The sequence below is a fragment of the Crinia signifera genome, chromosome 4, assembly GCF_055691185.1.
Source record: "Crinia signifera chromosome 4, ASM5569118v1, whole genome shotgun sequence".
Lineage (NCBI taxonomy): Eukaryota > Metazoa > Chordata > Amphibia > Anura > Myobatrachidae > Crinia > Crinia signifera.
In genome coordinates, this window is record NC_139220.1 from 52,058,855 (window position 1) to 52,082,156 (window position 23,302).

A 23,302-nucleotide genomic window follows, 5' to 3' on the forward strand; every position below is an offset into this window, starting at 1 on the left:
TGAAGTAATGCGCGTGCGCTCACCACGCTTCGGGCTCAGTGGCTCGCCACACTATATAAAATCAACTCCACGCCGACGTGGATTGACGTTGATCGTGGCGTTAACAATGGGGGGCATACAATGAAAAATGGGGTCTGGGGGGGCATATAACATTGGCGCCAATGTAAAATCGGGTCTCAGGGACCATTTAACATTGGTTCCAATGTAAAAAAAAAAAAATCGGGTCGATCGCATCACATGCGATTTGGTTGCATTCGTTGGACCAGATTTTTGCGACCCGATTTCATACAATTAAAATCGGTGGCGTCGTGCTAGGAAACAAGTACCAGATCTGGAGATATTATGTGCAGCACATAAGAAAATCGCAATCGTACCCCTCAGCAAAACATTGCATGTGCTTTAGATGTATCGCATCCAATCAAGGCTGTAGTGTGCCCTGCTGGCCTACACCTATAGTCTGCATATTAGGGAAGGAGAGGCGCTCTCCCAGCTCTGCATCCCAATTATAACATAATCTGGGTAGCCATCTACAATAGCACAATACTGTACTAACAAACTAATAACTTTCCTCATACAGTGCACTCACGTTGTACTGCTGCTGCCGTGTTCTCCAAGCCTTTCATATTGTCCATATCTGGAGTTTGTGCTGGTGATTCCTGGGGAGCTCTCCTCACTGGGACTACCCTCTGTGGAGCTGTAGTCATTGTACGATTCATTTTTCAGCCTGGTGGTATCCATACTTCCTAGGAGAACAAGAAATACACATTACAGCCCTGCAGTTTGTGTCTATAACTTATTGGCTCTGGGAACCAATGCTGTGATTGGCAGCCTGATACACTTTAGTGGCTACATAAAGTAAAACTCTCACCTTAAAAAAGGCCACATATTACCTTTGGGACCTTATTCTGGTTGACTCACAAGTCTGCGAGTCCACCAGATTGAGTATTTTCGCCTGTCTCAGTCTTGGTGCAAGAAATCCCTCTGAAATATGCTGAGCATGGAATGACCTGCAATTATGCCTGCACACCCATGATACATCTATAGCCTATGTGTGACTGTAGCTGAAATTTTTACAACTATGCCCAGCTGCTGAGCGTGTCAGCACACACACACACACACACACACACACACACACACACACACAACTGTCTATCATCAAAATCCATGTAACGGATCAACCCTCTAATGCACATTTATTTTAATCAAGATGTTCCAAGGGTCATTGGTGTTGCTGGTGTTCTTTTCTAACTCTCTCTCATCCTATTAAAATGTCACCTGTAGTTTCACTCGCTGCCAACAGATGGCAGTGTAAACCCGCTCAAAGCAAATGCTTCCAAAGCTAGTAGATGTAGTTTCACTGGCTGCCAACAGATGGCAGTGTTTCGGGGACACACAATCAGACATTTATCATCTATCTATACATACATATACACTGTACAAATCTTATATTGTTACTCCTGCACATGCACAGCAACTACTGCCATTAGCCGGAAGACCATTTTTGGAGCCTGGTAAATGTGACAGCACTGCACCACCAATAGGAAGCTATGGGGGCTGCAGCTGATGTCAGAGATGGATGGACCACAACATATAAACAGATATCTGCTGCAGCTCCTCCGTGTGACATTAGTTTGATACTTAATAGTTTTACCTAATAGTTTTACCTGATAGAGAAATTCAATCGTTGCTCCGATCAGGCACCAATTTGCCGTGGGAGAGGCCTTTCCTCTCACAGCCTTTAAGTTAGTGAAAAATGGCATGGTTTGGCGGTGCCCTAATCAGACAGGTTTACCAGCTGCGTGCTGCTTAACCCATTGCTTTTGGGAGTATGGAAAGTTATGGGAATCTGATTGTAGTAAACATTGAATTGGGAACCTGGTAAAACTATGGAGTTAATGTGCAGAAATGCACAGGGTGGATTGGTTTATTCATACAGAGATAGGATCAGGGACAGCAAGTCGTGTGAACCTCCTGACGAGGTGTATAAAAGGTGTGGAATTGCAGGGGGGTGATTTTAACACTATGGCAGTGCAATTAAATCATATTTAAAAGGTTAGCAGTTCATTAAGAATGAATAGCTTTCTACAGCTCAGAAATATTATTTTGCAATATTGTATAGAACAAAATGCTAACAACTGCTCCTCACCTCTATGGTGGAATTCAAGTGTTTTGCGCAGAGACGGCCAGTAGATGTAAAGTGTTGCTTCATTCGCCCACACATAGCTGCAGATGCTGACATTACTGTCATTTTGTTCCATCCCTTTCATGGGCTGGTAACCAGTCTATAAATAAAATGCTAAAATATTGCCTCCTTTAACCTAGTAACTTTCACCCAGAAGAGCTTACTTAATACGCCGAAGAGCACCAACACAGCACCCTTACAGGATATGCTAAATGCAGAAGTCTTCTTTGTGCTATGGAGCTGGGGGGGGGGGGGGGGGACTTCAGGGAGCATCCAACCCACCCTGGAACACCCTCTACACCCAAAAGCATCACACTGCACTGAGCCGCAACACATTAGTGCATCATGATAAATGCAACTGGTTTCGGGATGCGGTCACTAGGGGTATGGGTCATTGGGTCAAACCAATGTAGATCAACATAAATTGGGTCCACACCCTTAGGTTGACAGGCCATAGGTTGATACCTATAAAAGGTCAACAGGGGCTTTAGGACGACATGGTGAAAAAAATGTTGTCTATGTCGACTTACGTTGGCATGGACACCGTATTAGCTCGCCATGTTTTGCGGGCAGTGCCTCACCATTCTCGGCACAGTATTCTCCCTCCACATCCTAGTGGATGGTAGGGTATGAAATACCACCTTTTTTTGTAAAAAAAATCCTTTTAAAAGCCATGTGAACTTTTGGCAGGGCACCCAACGACCACTTCCAATAACGAGGTCTACAAGCATTAGGTTGACAGTCATTAGGTCAGCCACTATAGGTCAACACGAAAAAGGTTGACATGAACAGTGGACACTTATGTTCTCTATATGCTTTGTGCCCCCCCCCCCAAAAAAAAGCCATGAAAATAGTTTTGATCTTTTTCATGTCGACCTAGTGCTTGTACCGACCTAATGACCATGTCAACCGAATGCATGTGTCAACCTAATAACTGTTGACCCTGTAACCCATACTCCTGGTTTCAAGCAATTCAACCAACTTATGTTATGTCACTTTTATGTTGGGTACACACTAGCCAATATACCAGCAGCTGCAGGACGTTAACGCATATTGACGGTGGTGTGGGAGAGCGATATAGTGCATACACACTGACCGATATGGTCAGCGAGGTCACACACCCCTCCAGCTCCGTACACGCAGTCGCTGGTGATATCGGCAGATTTAGCTGCATGTACAGATGACGGAGGGGGCAGTTTAAAAACCCACGGCCACACGAATCGTTAGCAATATTGATCTTAAACTCTGGATAATATGCATGCAATATCGATAACGATATATAATTGCCCAGGGTGGACCCGGCTTTAGGGAAAACAAAGTACAATGCAGTTGGTACTTGTTTCCTAGTAGGGCGCCCATCGCGGGCATCGCGTGTACATCACATGCCATTATAATGACATGCGATGCGACCGACGCGATTACCGCGATTTTACATAGGGAACAATGTTAAATGTCCCAATTGACCCGATTTCACATAGGGAACAATGTTAAATGTCCCAATTGACCCGATTTCACATAGGGAACAATGTTAAATGGCCCCCCCCCCAATTGTTAACGCCACCCCACGATCAACGTCAACCCGAAGAGTGTCGAGCGCAGCGAGCCCGCGAGGGGCGGCGGTACGCGTCCTCCGACCTTTTCATACCCCTACTATCCACTAGGGCGTGGAGTGAGAATAGAATAGTGTGGCGAGCGCAGCGAGCCACCGAGCCCGAAGCGTGGCGAGCGCAGCGAGGGGACGCGGATACCTTCACAGGTATCCACATCCCCTTGCGGGCTTCACAGGTGTCCGCGTCCCCTCGCCACGCTTCGGGCTCGCTGCGCTCGCCACACTATTCTATTCTCACTCCACGCCCTAGTGGATAGTAGGGGTATGAAAAGGTCGGAGGACGCGTACCGCTGCCCCTCGTGGGCACGCTTCAGGTTGACGTTGATCGTGGGGTGGCGTTAACAATTGGGGGGGGGGCATTTCACACTTCAGGGTGGGTATTTGGGGTCTGTGGGCCATTTAACATTGTTCCCTATGTAAAATCGCGGTAATCGCGTCGGTCGCATCGCATGCGGTTTTTTGTCAGCACGCGACGCGACCGACGCGATTTTTTTGCTTGCGATGCCTACGATCAAAATCGTGGGCGCCCTACTAGGAAACAAGTACCATGCAGTTAAACATATCACCTATTTATGGGGACATCACCGAGATCTCGGTATACTGATCCTAGTTACTACAGTATGTAAGCTGCAGCCTCACAAATATTGTAAGTTCAGCCAGAGAGGTGGACATAAAATTTCTATATTATATACAGACAAACACTCTAAACATCAGGTACAAAGGACAATCCTGTCTTTACAAATAAGAGAACCCGCACAGAGCTGAAGCATGGAGACAGCAACACCAAAGAAATCAAATATATTTGCAGAGCGGTGATACCACTGAGGAGATGAGGTGACTGGGCATTTCTCCAGCCACATAACATACAAAGATTTCCTGTCTAGAAGCTTCAGTAATTGGCTCTATAGAAAACAGTGATTTATTCAATAGTTGAATTCAGTGCATTTATTTATACAAATAAGTCTTAAATCTTAGGCGCAAATTCTAATGGGGATTGCACAATGTGAGTGTAGTCTGTACTATAATAAAAAAACGGGAAACTGGAAAGCAGTATTATCGGTTTACCATATGTGCAGACTAGACAATTTGCAGTACCATAGAAACAACAGCACAATAAAATCACACATACTGAAAGAAATACCCTTTAGGATTCTTAAGCAATAGCAAGCATGCAATAAAACTTGATGCAAATGAGTTCCCATAATGATTATACTGAGAGTTATGTAGCAGCATACCTAAGGTGCCCACACACCATGCGATTCTCACATACGATTTCAACTTTTACGTTCAAATCGCATTGTGTGTATTTCAAAATCGCACCATGTTTATTTTGCCTTGGGATGCGATGCTCACTACATATAGCAAGGCAAGGATAGTACGTGCAGGCAGGTATTTTTGTCCTACATTGCATTGTGTCTAGTTGAAATCGCACCCTGTATAGGGACTCGCATACAATAATAATCACCCCCTGTACTCACCGACCCTCGCCCCCCTGTAATTACACTGTCACCATACCATCCCTCAGCCCCTGTACTCACACTGTCACCCTACTGACCCTCACCCCCTGTAATCACACTGTCACCCTACTGACCCTCACCCTCTGTACTCACACTGCCACCATACTGACCCCACACTCCCTGTACTCACACGGTCATCCTACTGACCCCTCGCACCCTGTACTCACACGGTTACATACCTCCCAACACGACCCCCTCCAGGAGGGACTCAATGCCCTGCTCCTGGACTTTCCTCTTTACCCTCATCTGTGTTGAACAGGTCAATTACTAAGAAAGGTGTTTCAACATAGGTGATGGCAATTATAAATTAAGAGGGAAGTGCAGGAGCAGAGCATTGTGTCCCTCCTGGAGAGGGTCATGTTGGGAGGTATGCGGTTACCCGACTTACCCTTAACCCCTGTAGTCACACTGTCACCCTACCGACCCTCACCCCCTGTAATCACACTGCCACCCGCTGTACTCACATTATCAGTGTCCCGGACTAGACCCACATCCCGAGTGTGACAGATCGGTGCTATGACACTTCCTGCTTCCCGGCGGCAGCATATGTTATTCTCTACACCTCTGTGCTACTCATCCTACACAGCTGCAGACACCGATCACGTGAGCTGTGAGGTCAGCTGACAGACAGTAACTATAGCAATAAGCTGGATTTTTTTTTTTTTTAACTCAAACTTTATTGTCTACCAAATTAAACAGCACAGCAACAACACCGGCTGTGCCAGCTGATAAAGGCGCATTCCTCGCTCCCTATGTGAGCGCTACAGTGTCCCAGACTCATGGGGAATCTCCAGGTACCCCCAGAAGATGTTACAAGCGAAGATGACCGTGCTGCTTGTCTGAATGTCTGTATCTGTGCGAGCCTGGTGACGGGAGGCTGGGCGCTGTCAGTCATTGCTGACCTCTCCATCATTCAGAAGAGAAATGGTAGCAGCGCTTTAAATTTATTATGAAAGATCAAGTGAATGTTAAAAACACATTGGTTTAGGACACAAAAAAAATTCAATTATATAGACACACGTTGTAAATAAAATCAATGTAAAGTAAGGAAAATCAATTGTAAATCAATAAAAATTCAGGTTCCACATTTGGAGGTGTATTGCATGTGCACTTACCTGTATGAACATGTTCCATTTCTGAGAGTCCCAATGGGATGTACTAAAAGGAATGACAGTCTGGTCTGCTGAAAAGGAATGCCAATTGACTATAACGGGAGAAGATTTCATTTATATGTGGAACCTGTATTTTATATTGATTTACAATTGATTTTCCTTACTTTACATTGATTTTATTTCCATTGTGTGTTCGTATAATCAAATTTTTGTGTCCGTAAACCAATGTGTTTTTAACACTCACTTGGGGCGAGATGTATTAAAATACATCACCACCCGCCACGATGCCAGCGCATATGTACTAACATATGTGGCTGACATTGCGGTGCGGTGACAGAGGCCCCCAGCGATACCTGTACTGTGGTGTGCGGGGGGTCTCCATCATCTCCCTGCCACCTGCTTCCCCCCTTACGCCAGGAACAGCTAAGCAGGCTGTCCCCGGCGCCTCCTCCTCCCCCCTGTGGCCGGAAGGACGTCCGGCTGCTTTACTAGGGGGAGGAAGGGCTTACCAGAGGAGCAGGAGCTGGACCAGGTAAGCCAGAGGGAGGGGGGTTGGCGGGTTTGCGGCGGAGGCGTCGGGCGGCAAAAAGAAGCCCATAGGCTTCTATAGGGTATCGCCACCCAAAGGTGGTGATACCCTACAATGCGGTATCGTGCCAGCGGCGTTTTCATACATAGAAAAATGCAATAAAAAGGTGTTTTACCGCTTTTTTCACCTTAGTACATGGCTCCCTTGGGGCGAGATTCACCAAACTAAAAATGCCGTAAAAACCCCGTTTTCGGGGGTTTTACCTCATTTTCATATGCAGCAAAGCCCCACTGCCGGGGCTTCACTGTGGGGGGTTACGCCAGTTCTAGATGGCATAACCCAATGGAAGTCTTTGGGCTTCCCTTCGCGTCCCCCGCCGCCCCGCGCCGATCCGCGATGCCCTTCCTCACCTGTGTTCGGGCAGCCTCCGGACCAGTGATCTCCTCCTCCCTACACCTCTTCCGAGTGCGAGGAGGAGGAAACGGAGCCCTTACAGCCAGGTAAGGTTGCAGGGAGGGAGGGGGGAACCCACTGCACATCGCCGGCCATCGCCTTTGAGTTAATAATCGCATATGTTACTGCATATGCGATTATTAACAATGCAAATGCCGGCGATGTGCACCCGGGGTTATTAGAGAATCCCGCCCTATATCTTTCATTCATTTAAAGTGCTGCTACCATTTCTCTATTGTTCGTAATATTGCTGTGAGAGTGTGAGGGCTGACTACCCCCTGTTCTAAGCAGCTGCCTCCTTGACTATCAGCTTTTCTCAAAGCGCCCGAGTTCCACTTCAGTGGTTTTGTACCTCTCCATCATTCACCCTGGCAGAGCGGGTACCACAGGGAATGGGGTATGGTGTAACTTACTGACAGCCGGGATGTGTATGTGCCAGAACACCCGAATCCATGAGCGCCAAAATGCGATTGAGTGCACCCGAACACCTGATCATGTGAACGCAGCGGAACACTTTAATCCCTGAGTGCCCAAACCCGCCTAAGGGGCGGGATGCTATATCACTCACCGCCGCGGACCCGAGTCCTTTTCGGCGCCGCTGTCCCCTCTCTGTATGCTATAACCTCCGGCGGATTAGTGCTTCTTGCAGCACTTCCGCATTCTTTAGATTATCGGTGCGCACTGCTCTCCCCATAGACTTGTGCAGGAGAGGCGTGCGCTATGCTGTAAGACCCGCTGCGCTATTGAATGTAGCGTTGTACCTCAGCTCTTCTGGCTAGCGAAGAGGTAGAGTAGTTGTCCTCAAATTCAAATATATGTTGCTAATGTAGTTTATACTTGCTTCTGTAAGTCTTTGAACTAATACATTTATTTGTTTGATCTTTTTTTCGTAGTTATGAACTATTTCCTGTTTGATCTGAGGTGATTTTTTTTATAGATGTGCCTCCTGAGGTGTGAGGCACTTTTGCAGCCTGTAGCCACACACATGGTGGCATTTTAATTATATTATTAAATCAATTTGCTTAAAGCACAGTACAGCAAAAGGGTACAATAGTCTTTTTGTCTCATATAATTAAATGCAGTGTAGGTTGTAGAAAGTTCCAGTAGGGGGCTCTGTTATCTATGAATCTGCAAGAGACATTCTTAACATCAGAATTTTCTCTGCCCCACCTGCAGTGCACATGGTTTTGTCCATTAGAGAGAGAATTTGCTTTTGCAAGTGAACCAGAATCAGGCCCACACCTTACCTCCCAACATGACCCTCTCCAGGAGGGACACAATGCTCTCCTAAGCCCCGTACACACGGGGGAGATATATTGCTCAGCCATATATCATACCTCCCAACTTGTGTCCGGATGAAATAGGGACACTCGCGCGGCGAAGCCGCGCGAGCGTCCGAAAAGGGGGCGGGGTGTATGCAAATGAGGGCGCGGCTTATGCTAATTAGCCGCGACCTCATTTTCATACGAGAATAGACGCTGTGCGCATGCGCACAGCGTCTATTCTACTAGATTGGGGGGTCTCCCAACTGCCACCCCCCGCAGCGGGACAATGCCTGCCGCGGGTGGGACGTCGGGACAGGACCCGAAAATCGGGACTGTCCCGATGGAATCGTGACAGTTGGGAGGTATGATATATGGAATCAGGGGCACTACATGTTGCGTAATGGGAATAAGATTGTGCTACCGTGTGGCGCAATTTGTAATGGGGATACTGTTGTGTCCATGTCCATTTCTTATGAGACCACAACCTTTTTCAGAGCGTACCTCTGGTTTTCACTGTTTCTTTGTAAAGTATGGGAGGGCGCAAATTTTGCAGGTGGGCGCAGAACACCCTAGCACCAGCCCTGGTCCTCAGGACCCCACACAGTGCATGTTTTGCAGGTCTCCTAACAGAATAAAGTCAAATACTTAGCACCACTTGTGGATATTTAGAAATGTGTCAGTCAGTAATGAGTGCACCTGTCTGGTGACCTTGAAAATGTGAAGTGTGTGGGGTCCTGAGGACCGGGTTTGAGAACCATTGTCCTAAGGCATTAACATATTTTCGCATCATTGCTGCATTCTCTGATTTATCAACAATGTAAACGATATCCACCCCCTAGGACCGCCTCAGTTGCTTATAATCTTTGGGCTTGATTCAGACAGGGCCGGATTATAATGGGGGCACAAGGGTGTGTGTGTGTATATATATATCCCCTGCAGTTACCCATTGACCAAGTTTATACTGCCTTTACTCTGTGTTTTGACAGTGTAATATTCTCCCATGCAGTTTGCGGGCAGTAATGACAAGTGCAAGGGGGCCCCCCTGTCTAAAGTGCCCCGGGCCCCCTGAAGGCTTAATCTGGCACTGGATTCAGACATGATTGTTCATCTGAGAATTCAAAGTGGACTGCAAGGAGAAAGCCACCACCCAGACAGAAAGTGATAAAACCCCTTGCTAAATTGCGAGATAATTGCAAATGAATCACTAACTGCCACCCATCCGCAAATCATGTTGCAATACCCATCGATTTGTTTTTGCCTTCTGTGCAATTGTGAGTAGGTCTGAGGTTTCCACTAATCTGCAACTGAGACCCTACCAGGAAACAGCAGGTTTCCACCCCCAAACGTCGGCTTCCTGTCACTCAAACTGCAACTACTTCGATTAAACTGCGCCTACATCGCAGTCAGGAACTTTGACTGTAATTGTGACCAAGAATGAGCGGCTGATGTGCATGCGCAGTAAATCGTAAGTCAAAATCGCACAATGTATATGCACCTTTTAGTACAGGCATGCCCAAAGTCAGGCCCAGGGGCCAATTGCGGCCCGTGCTGTCATTTCAAGCGGCCCGCAGCCTCCATCTGGAAGCGGGCAGAGCATCAGATGTGGGAAGCACAGCACAGGACACTAAAGGTGGGGCCCCGGCGAGCGCGCCTTTACCTTGCTGTCTGCTGCAGTGAGGAGTACCGGCCGCCACACTCAGATGTGTTTGGCATCCTACCCCAGCTGCTGCAATCGTATATATCCCCCTACTCCACAATCACAGTGACAGCAGTGTTTGGGGAGGTGGGCAGCAAGGGGGAAGCTAGCTCCCGTAACATGCAGAGCGGAGGAGGGCAGCAGCGGGAGCCCAAGCATCTCCTGTCCTTGCAGAGCCTGCTTTGCCTCTCTGTCCTCTGGATCACACAAGGGGCTGGGAAACATACAGAGAAGGAAGGGGGCAGAGTGGGGGACATACAGTGGAGGAGGGTCAGGCTGTGGGACATACAGTGAATGAAGGCACTGATGGCCATTAAGAGAAGGGAGGCAGGCTGTGGGACAGAGTGAATGGGTGCAGAGTGGGGGACATACAGTAAATGGGGGCAGGCTGGGGGAAATACAGTGAAGGGGCAGGCTGGGGGACATACTATTGGGGGCAGAGTGGGGGACCATTCTGATGTGATTAATGATTCAAAGGATGTCAGGCTGAATGCCCCCCCCCCCCCCCCACACACACATTTTCACCTCATCAAATCTGGCCCTCGTCGCAAAAAGTTGGGACACCCCTGTTTTAGTAGATAGAATTTTGGGTTGATGATACCAGCTAATCAGCTCCTAAATGCTGTGTTACAGGTGTGTCATTAAACATGAGTTGATTGGTTGATTTGGTTTATTTCTCTACACTTCACTTGTTCCCAGTCTTTGATAACCCCCCTCAGTGCGTTATATATTAGCCAAATGATCACAGTCAAAGGTATATTTATGTTTTCATAATGTTTTATGTTTTGGTTTCCCTGTATATCTGAACGTAAAGTGCTCATGTGGTAGAATCCAGATTTATCTGCAGTAAGACGGTCGTAGTCAGATTAAAGAGGAGTGCTGCACAGACCGTGAATATAGTGAATCCAGGGTAAGTGTTTAAAAAAAAAAAATGATTATATTACATGTCTGATGAAAACATCTGGACATATGCAATAAATTAGTTTTTTCATATATTTGGAGAGTTGTAGTTGACTTCTGTTATACTTGGTGATGTTTGATTTCTTAAAGAAGAAAAAATTGAGTATTTACCAATCGGTAAAGAGTAGGGGCCAGGAATGGGGTGTATGTGTTTAAGCAGCTCACACAAAGGAATAGTCAGTTCCTTAAAAAGATATAGACAAACAGGAAGAAAAGGGAGTGGAGTGCTAAATATCAATCAATTTAAAAATTAGATAAAAAATTAGATTAAAAAGGATCGATTGGGTATCACAAAAAATATGAGATATTTATTATACATTCTAAAATATTGAATACAATTATTATTAGCCAAATAATTGAAATGTTAAAATAAATAAACAAAATGGATTAAAATATTGGACTGAGCAGTATACTTATAGTGATCACCCGCTTGAGTCCGTATTGGTCCTATGGTTCGTTTCGTCCTCCTTGGTTTTATTTATAACTGGAATTTATATTGGTGGGTATCCATAAACCTGGCTGGGTTCTTGGCACTGTGTTATGGTATCTCTGTCCTCTTTGCTTGGGGCAGGCTCACAGGCTGGTGGAGAAGATAACCCAAGAGTTGAGCAGGTGGTGGTGTCCCGAATGCTATGTTCCAGTGGAGGAAGTAGGACCTCAAACAAATTGTTGGACCACAGTTTACAGTGGGATATGTGGCTGAGTGCTTCAAAGTCCAATAGATTTGGCAAAGTGGCTGTATCCTGACGCGTTTTAGTCGTCTAAGGCTGACAATGTTTTCAAAGGAATGAAACTGGCGTGGCCACGATTGCGCTGGCCACTCCACCAAACATGATGTCCTGCCGGTGGCCCCACCCCTTTCTTGTCCAGTCAGCGGCCCCACCCCTCACTGAACTGCCTTCACTCTCCCGGAGAGGGCAGCCAGAAAGTAGGCATAAAGTATAAATAAACGTACTACTACTACTAGGCAACCCTGTGTTGATGGAATCTTTAGCGATAATTTTCTTACAGGCTGAGGTTTACATGTAAGATTATAGTTGCACAAAGTAATCATTAAATATGTCTGAAAGACCCTGCTAGTGGTTTCTTTTTCATATGTAGGCTGTGTTGTGCTGCTGTACTGAGCACAGAGTTCCCCAGCTCAGGACAAGTACAGCAGACAGTCACGCTAGTACATGTAGGCATCGGATCTGTGCCACTATTGACAGGAACAATATTTTGGGTGTGGAGAGCATATATATATATTTCAGAATCTCTGCATATAAAAGGATAGTTTCTCTTCTATAACTGTATTATGCAGAGGTGTAGCTAGGTGACATGGTGCCCCAAGAAAGGGTATGTTTCTGCCCCCCCCCCCCCCAGCCATTTTTCCATCTTAGAGTAATACCCCTTACACATTATGCAACACACTGCATTATGCCACACACTGTAATGCCTATTACAGGAGGGAGACATTCTTCACAGGAAAAGCAAGAGCAAAAGAACACGAGGACATGCGCTAAAACTAGAGGGAGAAAGATTCAGGGGAAATTTAAAGCAAAAATTACTTCACAGAAAGGTTAGAGGATAAGTGGAAACATCAGAGGTGGCAGAGGCAAATAGAGTAGTACAATTTAAACAGGCTTGGGATAGGCATATTGATATCCTTATAAAGCAATAAGGATCAAACATGGTTTGAGGTTTAAAAAAGGGGCAGACTAGATGGGCCAAGTGGTTCTTATCTGCCATCAAATTCTATGGGTGTAATGTAATAGGATGAGAGATTCAGAAAGTGAGAGATTTGGTAAGAAATCTCCAGTTTTACTAAAGCGGCAATCATTTACACTGCAAAATCAAAATGGTTTTGCAGTGTAAATGATTGCTGCTTTAGTAAAACTGGAGATTTCTTACCAAATCTCTCACTTTCTGAATCTCTCATCCTATTAAATTTCACCCACTATCTCTGCACTCACATCCCATATAGTGGACCTGTTTATACCAGATAGCATTATGCCCCTTTCAGACCGCACTTTTTACCCGTTATTTAGCCGTTTTTTTACCATTTCAAAACGGTAATTTGTGCAGTCTGAAAGGTGCAGAGTGAATTTACTGATTCTATGAAACTGGTATTTCTAAATGTTAATAAAGCAGGGTCCTACCCGTTTCAGACCCGTTTTTTTCATCCACTGTTTTCAATGGGTTTAAACGGGTTCAATGTTGTGAAGGGTCAAAAACTGCCCTGAAGTACCGTTTAAAGATATGCAGCGTGAAAGGGGTTTTAGCTGGCAAACCTGTTTTTAGAAACATTTTAAAATACCTGGTCAAAGACAGTTTTGCGGTCTGAAATCAGCATTAGTCAGCTTTACTTCTGCCCCTCCAGCTAACATTCTACTATTTCCCTGTGTGGGACTGCTGGATGGCCCTGTGCTTTATCACACCGACGTGCTCCCTCACCCTGCGGCCTGCACTCTATCACACTGAAGCGCACCTTTTACCCTGTGGCCTGCACTCTATCACACTGCAGCGCACCTTCACCCTGTGGCCTGAGCTCTCACACTGATGCACTCACTCACCCTGCGGCATGTGCTCCATGACACCGACACACAACGTCACCCTGCGGCCTGCACTTTATTACACTGACATGCTCCCTCAGCATGCGCTGTATCACACCGATGTGCACCCTAACACAGCAGCCTGCGCTTTATAATTCTGACACACTTCCTAAGCCTCTGTCCTGATCCCTAGTTCTGACCCTCCCCACTAGTGTTTAACCCTCACACCCTGTGGCCTAACCCTTACCCCCCAGCAGCCTAACCCACCCTACATGTATACACACATACTGTACATCATCATCCTTACCTTTACATCCGCAGAGTGCAGACTGGCTGGGCGGGCCTGGCTGGAAATGACTGCAGAAGCCTCTCCTCTGTCATGCAGCAGCAGCAGACTTGGCAGGAAGCAGCAGCCACCTATAGCTCAGCCCCCGACCGGGTCCAGTTTAGCCCCGCCCACATTGGGTCCCATGAAGCCACGCCCACCCACCGTGCAAGGGTGTCGGGACTCTGGTAGCTGAGCTCAGCTGTTGGCTAGTCAATAGCCATTTGAGGGGAGAGAACAACATCCGTCAGGAGTCAGGACTACTGAGTGAGTGGGGTGGGAGTTACTGTTTTTGGGGCCCTTCAGATCGGCGGGGCCCGGGTCAGCTGTCCCGCTTGACCCCCCTGTCGCCGTGCCTGGCCATGATATTACAGTTCCTACAGCTCCTGTGTCTGATCATACCCTGTATGGGTGCTTTCTGATGGACCTGTCCCGATCTGAAGATACTTACTATGGGCCAGATTCTCTAAGATTCAAAAGTGATAACATGGAGAGTGATAAACAGACAGCCAATCAGCTCCTGCCTGACATTTTTCAGACACAGTAAGTGACATGGCAGACAGGAGCTGATTGGCTGGCTGTTTATCACTCCCCATTTTATCACTTTTGAAGCTTAGAGAATCTGGCCCTATGCCGTAATGATATATTGGGATGATAATCTGGTCCGCGTAGACATTCCTCCACTATTTCTAAAGGCGGATCTACGGTTCCTGATTTTGCTGTATGAATATCCTGAACTTATTCCTGAATATCTCCGTATGACTGGAAACAAGCTACTTATTACACCTCAATCCTTTCAAGACCTTAAATACTGGCCAGGCTAGTATATCAAACCATATAGTAGCCACATGCACAAACGTGGTTTCCACAATGACTCCTTCTATACGGTTCTCTGAGGCCTTGAGATTCTGACTTTTGCTATATATGGTTGCCGGTTGCCCATTTATACATCCTGAACTGCCAAGGGGGAGCCCGACAGCTGGTTACCATCCGCTCAAGCATGAAACTTTTTGGCCAGAATAATGTTTTCCAGCATATAGCTATCGATGAAGCCTATTTCCTCAGTGCATGCCTTTGCTATGTTCCTTCATTATTTTGTGTCCCTTTTTATGTTCGCAGATCTACTTGTGCATTATATCCTGTTAATTAGTGTAATGGTATATCTGCAATGCTGCTATATCCATGTCTTGTGGGAAAGCTGGATTTAGCCTAGTTTTGGGCCATTGATATATAGTCCTTGTTAGTTAGGTGTCCTATTATCCTTTGTATTGCCCCACTCAGTCCATACTACTATTATCCTTCAGTTTGGGTGGGATGGAAGGGTTAATTAGCTACGATGTTGATGTTTCTATCCTGATGGTTCTGTTGGTATTATATTAGTCTAGCTAAGGACCAATAGTTTACTGCTTTTGTTTATCGGGGAGGGAGGGGTCAACCAGGATAGTATAGATTATGGTATAGTGTAGTTAGTGGGGTAGGGGTTAGTTGGTTTAGGGGCTCCAGGTATGCCTAAATTAGGGGTAGGTTATACAGGGTGGGGGTTCTAAGGTAGGTTTATTTTGGGATTTATTTTATTTTATTTGTGGTAGTTGGGCTTTATATATATATAATATATATATATATATATATATATATATATATTTTTTTTTTTTTACTTTAGGTAAATATGGGCTCTGCAAAATATAATATAAGAGATTCCTACTAAAAGGGAGGGTACTCTTTAGTTAAGCTTATAATTATCCTTTCCCTATATATTCTACATTGTTTCTGTCTGGTCATGCCCGAATGGCGCCTTCGGGGAATGCAGTATCATAATTAGTTTTTGGAGATATTCTGTGTCCATGTGTTGTGCATACTCTGTTCATTTACATGCGACCGTATAATATTGTTGTATTTACTCCTGCCTGTTTTATAGCTCTATACCAGGCCTGGCCAACCTGTGGCGCTCCAGATGTTGTCAAACTACAAATCCCATCATGCCTTGCCACAGTTTTGCTATAAGGGAGTGTTAAAACTGTGTCAAGGCATGCTGGGATTTGTAGTTTCACAACATCTGGAGAGCCACAGGTTGGCCTGCCCTGCTCTATACTGTTGCCCTAACTACCCTAATAGGTGGCATCTTATGTTACATGTAAAAAATCTCAAAAACTATTGAAAAAAAAAGGGTAGTACTGCTGGATAACATCTTCTGCAGAGCTCAACACTGCCTGTCGAAAATCCAACTGCACCCTTTTTCAATCTACAGCGCCAAAGAGGGGCACACAGCTCCTATCACCAGCAGCTGTTCCCTACAATCACAGGTAGAATAAACCTTCCACTGCAAATGGCTCTGGCAGGCTGGGTGTCTACACCCTAATTGGAGGTATATTCCGTTTATTGCAGATAGCTTCTGTGGAGGTTGAGCATAACGCTGCCTTTACTAGAGGATGCTAACATTGCATGTTTAATACAAACTGTGAAATAAGACTTTCTGTATTATTGACTTTTAATTAAGTCAGACTGTGCTCATTGAGGCTGTAGAAATAGGAGTTGTTAATGTGCTGATTATTGTTTTAATGTGATACTGTTTTAATAACTATATTGATACTTATTTATTTACAGTGCTCCCTAGTGTTACTTTTTCCCTTTTTATTTATTTATTACCAGTTATTTTTATAGTGCACACACATTCATTCTAGGGTTAATTTTATTGGGAGCTAATAAACCTTCCAATATAATTTTGAATTGTGGGAGGAAACCGGAGTACCCAGAGAAAACTCCACACAAGCCCGGGGAGAATATACAAACTCCACACAGTTAGGACCATGGTGGGAATTGAGCCCATGACCTCAGTGCTTTGAGGCTGGTAATGAAGACACACCCAGCATTAAGAATAACTATAAATTCATACCGCTTTCACATTGCCAAAATGTTTTAAAAACCGGTATTTTTAAACGGTATTTAAAACGGGTCTAAGCCTTCACATTGCAGTAGATTACCGTTTTTAAATACCGTTTAAGTACCATTCACATCAGTCAACCCGTTTAATCCCCTGTACACGTTTCAAGGCAGAATGCAGGGGACAGCCTATCACAGGTCTGTAATCTGTTGTTTTTACTAAATACCATTTCAGAGCCATTCTCACTGCATAAAAAACGGCTCTGAAACATGTAGGACTCTGCTTTTTAAACGTTTTGAAATACCGGTTATCTTTAACCGGTAAATTAACTCTGGCGCTTTCCCACTGCAGCCTTAAACGTGTTAAAATGTGAAAAAAACGGCAATATACCGTTTAACAAGTGCGGTGTGAAAGGGGTATCACATACATTTCTGAAGAATCACTGATTCAGAATGAGGAGATAATAAAAACAAGAGCAATTTTCTAATGTAACAAAACATTGTTGCAATGCAGATGTATTTACTTGCATGTAAAGAAAGTACAGGCTGCTTTTGAATGAAGTGAATGAATGCTGGACAGCTTTGTATTCCCGCCTGCAGTGCAATATGATTTAGCCAGGGTGCAAATTGCTCCTACCTATGATTAATGCCCTATGGGGGTATTTAATTAAGTACATTTTTTCAAGTAGCCACAAATGTTTTCTTTATTATTTTATTACGTCCGTTTTCGGACAGTTTTTAGTCATGTTTGCAGATGCAGTTCATTTTTTTTTTTTTTTCAAATTACATTTATATTGAGACTGTCAATACAATGTAATCATGTTAATGACAACAATTAGTAGATATGTAACAAAACAAAAAGAAAAGTCAAACATTATGCAGTTCACTTTTTTAAAGTCAAAAGTGGGTCAGGAAACAAGACTAAGGGCGGGATGTATTAAAATACATCGCCGCCCTTCACGCCCCCCCCCCCCCCCCGATGCCGCCGCATATGTACTAACATATGCGGCTGGCATCGCGATGCGGTGACGGAGCCCCCCCCCCCCCCGCGATACCTGTACTGTGGTCTGCGGGGGTCTCCGTCACCTCCCAGCCGGCTTCTGCTGCTTTCATGCCGGGGACAGCTAAGCAAGCTGTCCCCGGCGCTTCCTCCTCCCCCCTGCAGCCGGAAGGACGTCCGGCTGCATTGCTAGGGGGAGGAAGGGCTTACCTTCCGGGGTCCAGGAGGACCTGCAAGAAGGTAAGCCCAAGGGAGGGGGGAAAGGGGGGGTCGGCGAGGTGGCGGGGTTGCAGCAACGTGGCGGGCGGCGAAAAGAAGCCCATAGGCTTCTATAGGGTATCGCCACCCAAAGGTGGCGATACCCTGCCCTGCGATATCGCTGCGAACGGGTTTTAGTACATAGGAAAATGCGGTAAAACGGGGGTTTTACCGCATTTTCCCTTTATTACATCTCGCCCTAAAAAACAGTTGAAAGCAGACGCAATTTCGCCAAACCCATGTGGATCGTAAGTTATTTACAGATCCATTCATTTTTTTTCAAAATGAGAATTAATTGAATAGGTTGTATGTATATTCAACCTAAAAATAGCGAAAAGTGCAGTTTTTTTTTTACTTTTTATAGTTGAATACCTATATGTGCTGCAATTCTGTCCTATTTTGAAATCCACCCATGTTCTGTATCCAATCGGTGTACTGACCTTTCAGAAGTAGGACTATGCACTTGAATAATTGTAAGGACTAGGTGGAAGGAGACGGGGTAGTGCCACAATGTGAGCTGTGCCACAATGTGAGCTGAAGACAAAAAGAAACCAAGGAGATCATTCTGGTTGACTCGCAAACTGCGAACCAACTTAATGCCGCCCGCACAAATGCCCGCCCCCCCATTCACGCGGCGAATGTCCCCTCACGCATCCGAATTAATGTTTTGCCTCCATTCGCATGCAAAGCTCACAGCTTACCAAGTCCTTGTAATGCCGCCCCACAAATGCACGCCCCGCCACCGTATACTCTCGCAACCATGCAAGGGTATTTGTCACAAAGACATATCCTCTCGCAGCAGGGCCCGCAGCAGGGAAAGTCATTTGATGGTATAAGTCAGTGGATACTTAGACTGTGGAGACTGACTTATATTTGATGGCAGTGGGATGAAGACAGGGTGGGCCGCTGAAGTCATGTGACATCAGCCTCCCACCCCCCGGCACACTTTGTACCGCCCGCAGTCCCATGGGAATGCCCAGCATTTCATGGGCGTTCCCATGGGCGACACCCGAGCCCACTGCCACACGCCACCCCACGCCGCACCGTCCCGGAGAGATTGTAAATCGATGCGGTCATTCACACAGTGCACCTGCACATGCGCACAAAAGTCCGTGCACATGCGCAGTCCACCAACCATCGGAACGGGGCCAAATTCGGCCCCATCCAAACAAACCAAATTGACCCCCTTACGATTCCATCAAATACAAAATGACACTGCTACGGGTATTTCAGATTTTTGACACATGATTGGCAGGAGCTATGTCAGAATGTTTTATTCTTATTTACATATAATGCTTTATTTTTTGTTAGGTAACATTATTATTTCTAAGTAAAGAATAAAGATGAGCACCAGCATGAATGGATGGGTCTCCCGTATAGGCACACGGCGGGCTTCCCAAGGAGATAAGCAGCAATTAATACAGGCGGAATCCTCGGCTTACAAAGCGGGAGATATGGTACTTTTGCTGTGAGTGCAATGGCTTAATAATACCAAAAAGTACTGATGAAGTGGCAGCGACCCCCCTCTCCAGTGCATGTATCAAATAGGACCATTCTGCCTGGCCCCAATCCTATCTGAAGTATAATCCTACATGTAATAATCTACATTATGCATTATCTCAATATTCTGAAGTTATTTACAACTATTATTGCCAGCAAAGGGTTAAATTCATAAAACACAGCCATGTGTGCTGCATGGCTAATAACACATGTGCAATACCACTATAGATGCAATATTATAATCTTGTTCATCATTGACTCGGGTCTTGGCTGTCCTGTGAGGCGGTACTCATGACACAAAGGGAGTGATATTTTAAAACTCGGAAAACCTCCTACAATGTACAGTATTAATGTCCCCTATGTCTGGGATTGGTGACATTATTATTATATTGGATCATTATTTCTGTACTAAATGGTCCCCATTTTCCTCTTTTATGGACTTCGCTTTAGTCCCAAGGCATATAAGTTCCAGCTAGGGAAAATGTGATTTGGGCGCATCCAATCTCCTGGTCTCCGTGGCTGACAACAACAGTTATGCGGTAATCTCCATTAGAAAACCAGGACGGTATAGCCATGCTTGGGACTTCAAAGCTGGAAACAGGCAAATAGTAAATTCCCTTAAAGAGAAAAATATATATATAAAAAAACCATTAGTTATCAGTATTAGGGCACAGTTCCTTAGAATGCAATAAGTCAGTGGCTCCTGGACGGCTCCCCGACAGTCGGGATTCCGACAGTCATTACTCCGACGTCGGAATCCCGACTGCTCCCTCGTGGGGGTCCACGACCCCTATAGAGGGAGAATAAAATAGGTGGCAAGTGCAGCTCGCCACCGTGCCCGCAGTGCGGCGAGCGCAGCGTGCCCGCAAGGGGCTTCATTGCGCTCCCCCCACTGTGCAGTCGGGATTCCGATGTCTGAGTAATGACTGTCGGAATCCCGACCTTCGGGGATTTATACCACACCCGTGTCCCGAAGCCACGGCACACAGACTGGGAACCACTGCAATAAGATCTTGCAACACAACATGATAAACAAAAGGGTACTTGTTTCCTAGCACGGCCACACCGATTTCCATCGGGGTGGTCGTGTCGGAAAAATCGCGTCGGTCGCATCGCATGCGACCAAATCGCATGCGATGCGACCGACGCGACCGACCCGATTTTAACATTGAAGCCTATGGAAAAATCGCGGGCATCGCGTCGGTCGAGTCGGGGACAATGTTAATGGTCGCGACCGACGCGATGCCCGCGATTTCGCCTTTGCCGGCAAAATGGACCTGATTTCAAAGGAAATCGGGTCCATCGCGGGCATCGTGTACCTTAACTTTAAGGTACACGATGACCGCGATTGTGGCCGTGCTAGGAAACAAGTACCAACAAAAGAATTGCGCAGTTTAGTATATTTGTTATTGTACACTGTGGTCATATTGCAACAATGGCCCTTATTCGGATCTGATCGCAGAACAAATTTGTTCTCAAAATGGGCAAAACCATGTGCACTGCAGGTGGGGCAGATGTAACATGTGCAGAGAGAGTTACATTTGTGTGCGGTGCGTTAAAACTGAAATCTAAATTGCAGTGTAAAAATAATGCAGCCAGTATTTACCCTGCATAGAAACAAAATAACTCCCCAAATGTAACTCTCTCTGCACATGTTACATCTGCCCCACCTGCAGTGCACATGGTTTTGTCAATTTTGAGAACAAATTTGTACTGCGATCAGATCTGAATAAGGGCCAATATCTGTGGCCTAAAGAAGCAGTGGAAGAGCAGAGATGTGATGGTAGAGGATGCATGTAGGCCAGGGAGTTGGGTCTGGGCCACTTTAGATAAGCAGTGTAGTGGTTCCTAACATCTGTGCAGCTCCATCATCTCCTACACTTGTGCTTCTCTACAAGCCAGTAAGCACATGTGTGCCTGGGCTAAGAAGTTTTATATTAAGAAGGAAGGACCTCTGACACTTTACCGAAACAGGGATTCTTACACTTACTTTGCTAATCCTGTGCGTTCAGATTCACCATATCAGGATGGCTTACTCTGAACATCAATGCGAAACAGGAAGAGAATTTGCTTACTTCCCTATCGTCTGCCTAGCATCCATTCTGGCTCCGCCCCTTGAAACCACAGCAACCATTGCAGATTACCCTAAACTCAGCCGCCGGCACATACGCAGGAAGGACCTGTCCCAGTCTCCAAGGTTCTCACGGAGAGCCAGCTGTATCAAGCTTCAAAAAGTGATACAATGGAGAGTGATAAACAACTAATCAGCTCCTAACTGTCATGTTACAGGATGGAGCTGGTTGTTTATCGCTCTTCATTGTATCACTTTTTGAAGCTTGATACATCTGGTGCAGCTCTGCGCATGTGTGTAATTGCACATGTGCAGGGCGGCTGTAGGAGCGCCTTTGATGACACCAAGGCACCAAGTCGTTCATACAGGTAGGAGAAGAAGGGGGCGGCAGGGGCTGGAGCGTTTTCTGGGCATCCCCATGAAGACACTGAGAGTTCCTCTGGGAACACAGGCGGGCCTGACGGGGGCGGGCGCTGATGTCACAGAACATCAGAGCCCGCCCCCTCTTTGGCGGACTCATTTTAAACTGATTTTTTTCCGAAGGGGGGAGAAACCATTTGATGGTCGGCAACCATGACATTTTTTCTGTCCCCTTCTGCCACAAGCGAGGGGATGTGTTTGCACACATCCCCTTGCATAGTACCGAGGGGATTCGGCAGGATGGGGGGGGGGGGCAGTTGATAGCCGCTTACTAGGAAGCAAACGACCTCTGCTTAGCGAGCGGTCCAGAATCAGGGCCTTTGTGGGAAGTCAGTTTACTTTACATGTGACGCAGGTATTAAGCCACTTCCAAAAGACCAAGAGCCTGATTCAGATTTTGTCATGCAGCTGAGCATTTATTGTTAGACTGTGGATGCGCCAAGGTATTCTAGCTATGCCGGCTGTAATCAGCAGCAAAATTATAGTCCTGTGGATTGTTTGAGGAGGGCCCCAAACTGGTATATTGCCTAGGGCCCCATGAGGGATAAATCCACCACTGCTTTGAACAAGGCAAAGTTGGACAAACATTTACTGGAGAAAAACATCCATGGGTACAAATAAGAAATATAATTTGTCTGTAAAATACCAGAACCTACCAAATCAGCAATGGATATCTATACCAGGTTGAACTAGATGGACGCAAGTCTTTTTTCAGCCTTACCTACTATGTAACTATGAACTAGCTAATTGGTATCAAAATGGGGAGGAGCTTAGCCATATATATATATATATATATATATATATATATATATATATATATATATATATATATATATATGAAAAGTCTGGTTTCTGTGGGTGGGGTCTGATGGATAAGTGGGTGGGGTCTGATAGTCAAATAAGTGCTATAGATCGCCAAGAAGAAATTATTTTGTGAATGTGTAGGCTGCCTACCGCCCCGACAAAGCCGATTGCTAAAACAAAGTTACGTTGCGGA

The 23,302-nt window shown here is 45.7% G+C and overlaps 2 protein-coding genes across 2 annotated transcripts in view; both read right to left on the reverse strand.

Moving 5' to 3' along the window:
* The window catches only part of LOC146074048 (proton-coupled amino acid transporter 1-like), a 61,169-nt gene extending 55,247 nt beyond the window's left edge, over positions 1 to 5,922 (reverse strand). The window contains exons 1-2 of the mRNA XM_083181754.1: positions 5,773 to 5,922; positions 587 to 743 (exon numbers count right to left, since the gene is read on the reverse strand). Coding sequence (XP_083037880.1) covers positions 587 to 738 — 152 coding nt within the window. The 5' untranslated portion in view covers positions 739 to 743; positions 5,773 to 5,922. The remainder of the gene's footprint in view (positions 1 to 586; positions 744 to 5,772) is intronic.
* A 13,619-nt stretch (positions 5,923 to 19,541) lies between these two features.
* GM2A (ganglioside GM2 activator) overlaps positions 19,542 to 23,302 on the reverse strand; it is a 34,128-nt gene continuing 30,367 nt past the window's right edge. The window contains exon 4 of the mRNA XM_083181755.1: positions 19,542 to 20,431. Within this exon, the coding sequence (XP_083037881.1) occupies positions 20,261 to 20,431 (171 nt within the window). The 3' untranslated portion in view covers positions 19,542 to 20,260. The remainder of the gene's footprint in view (positions 20,432 to 23,302) is intronic.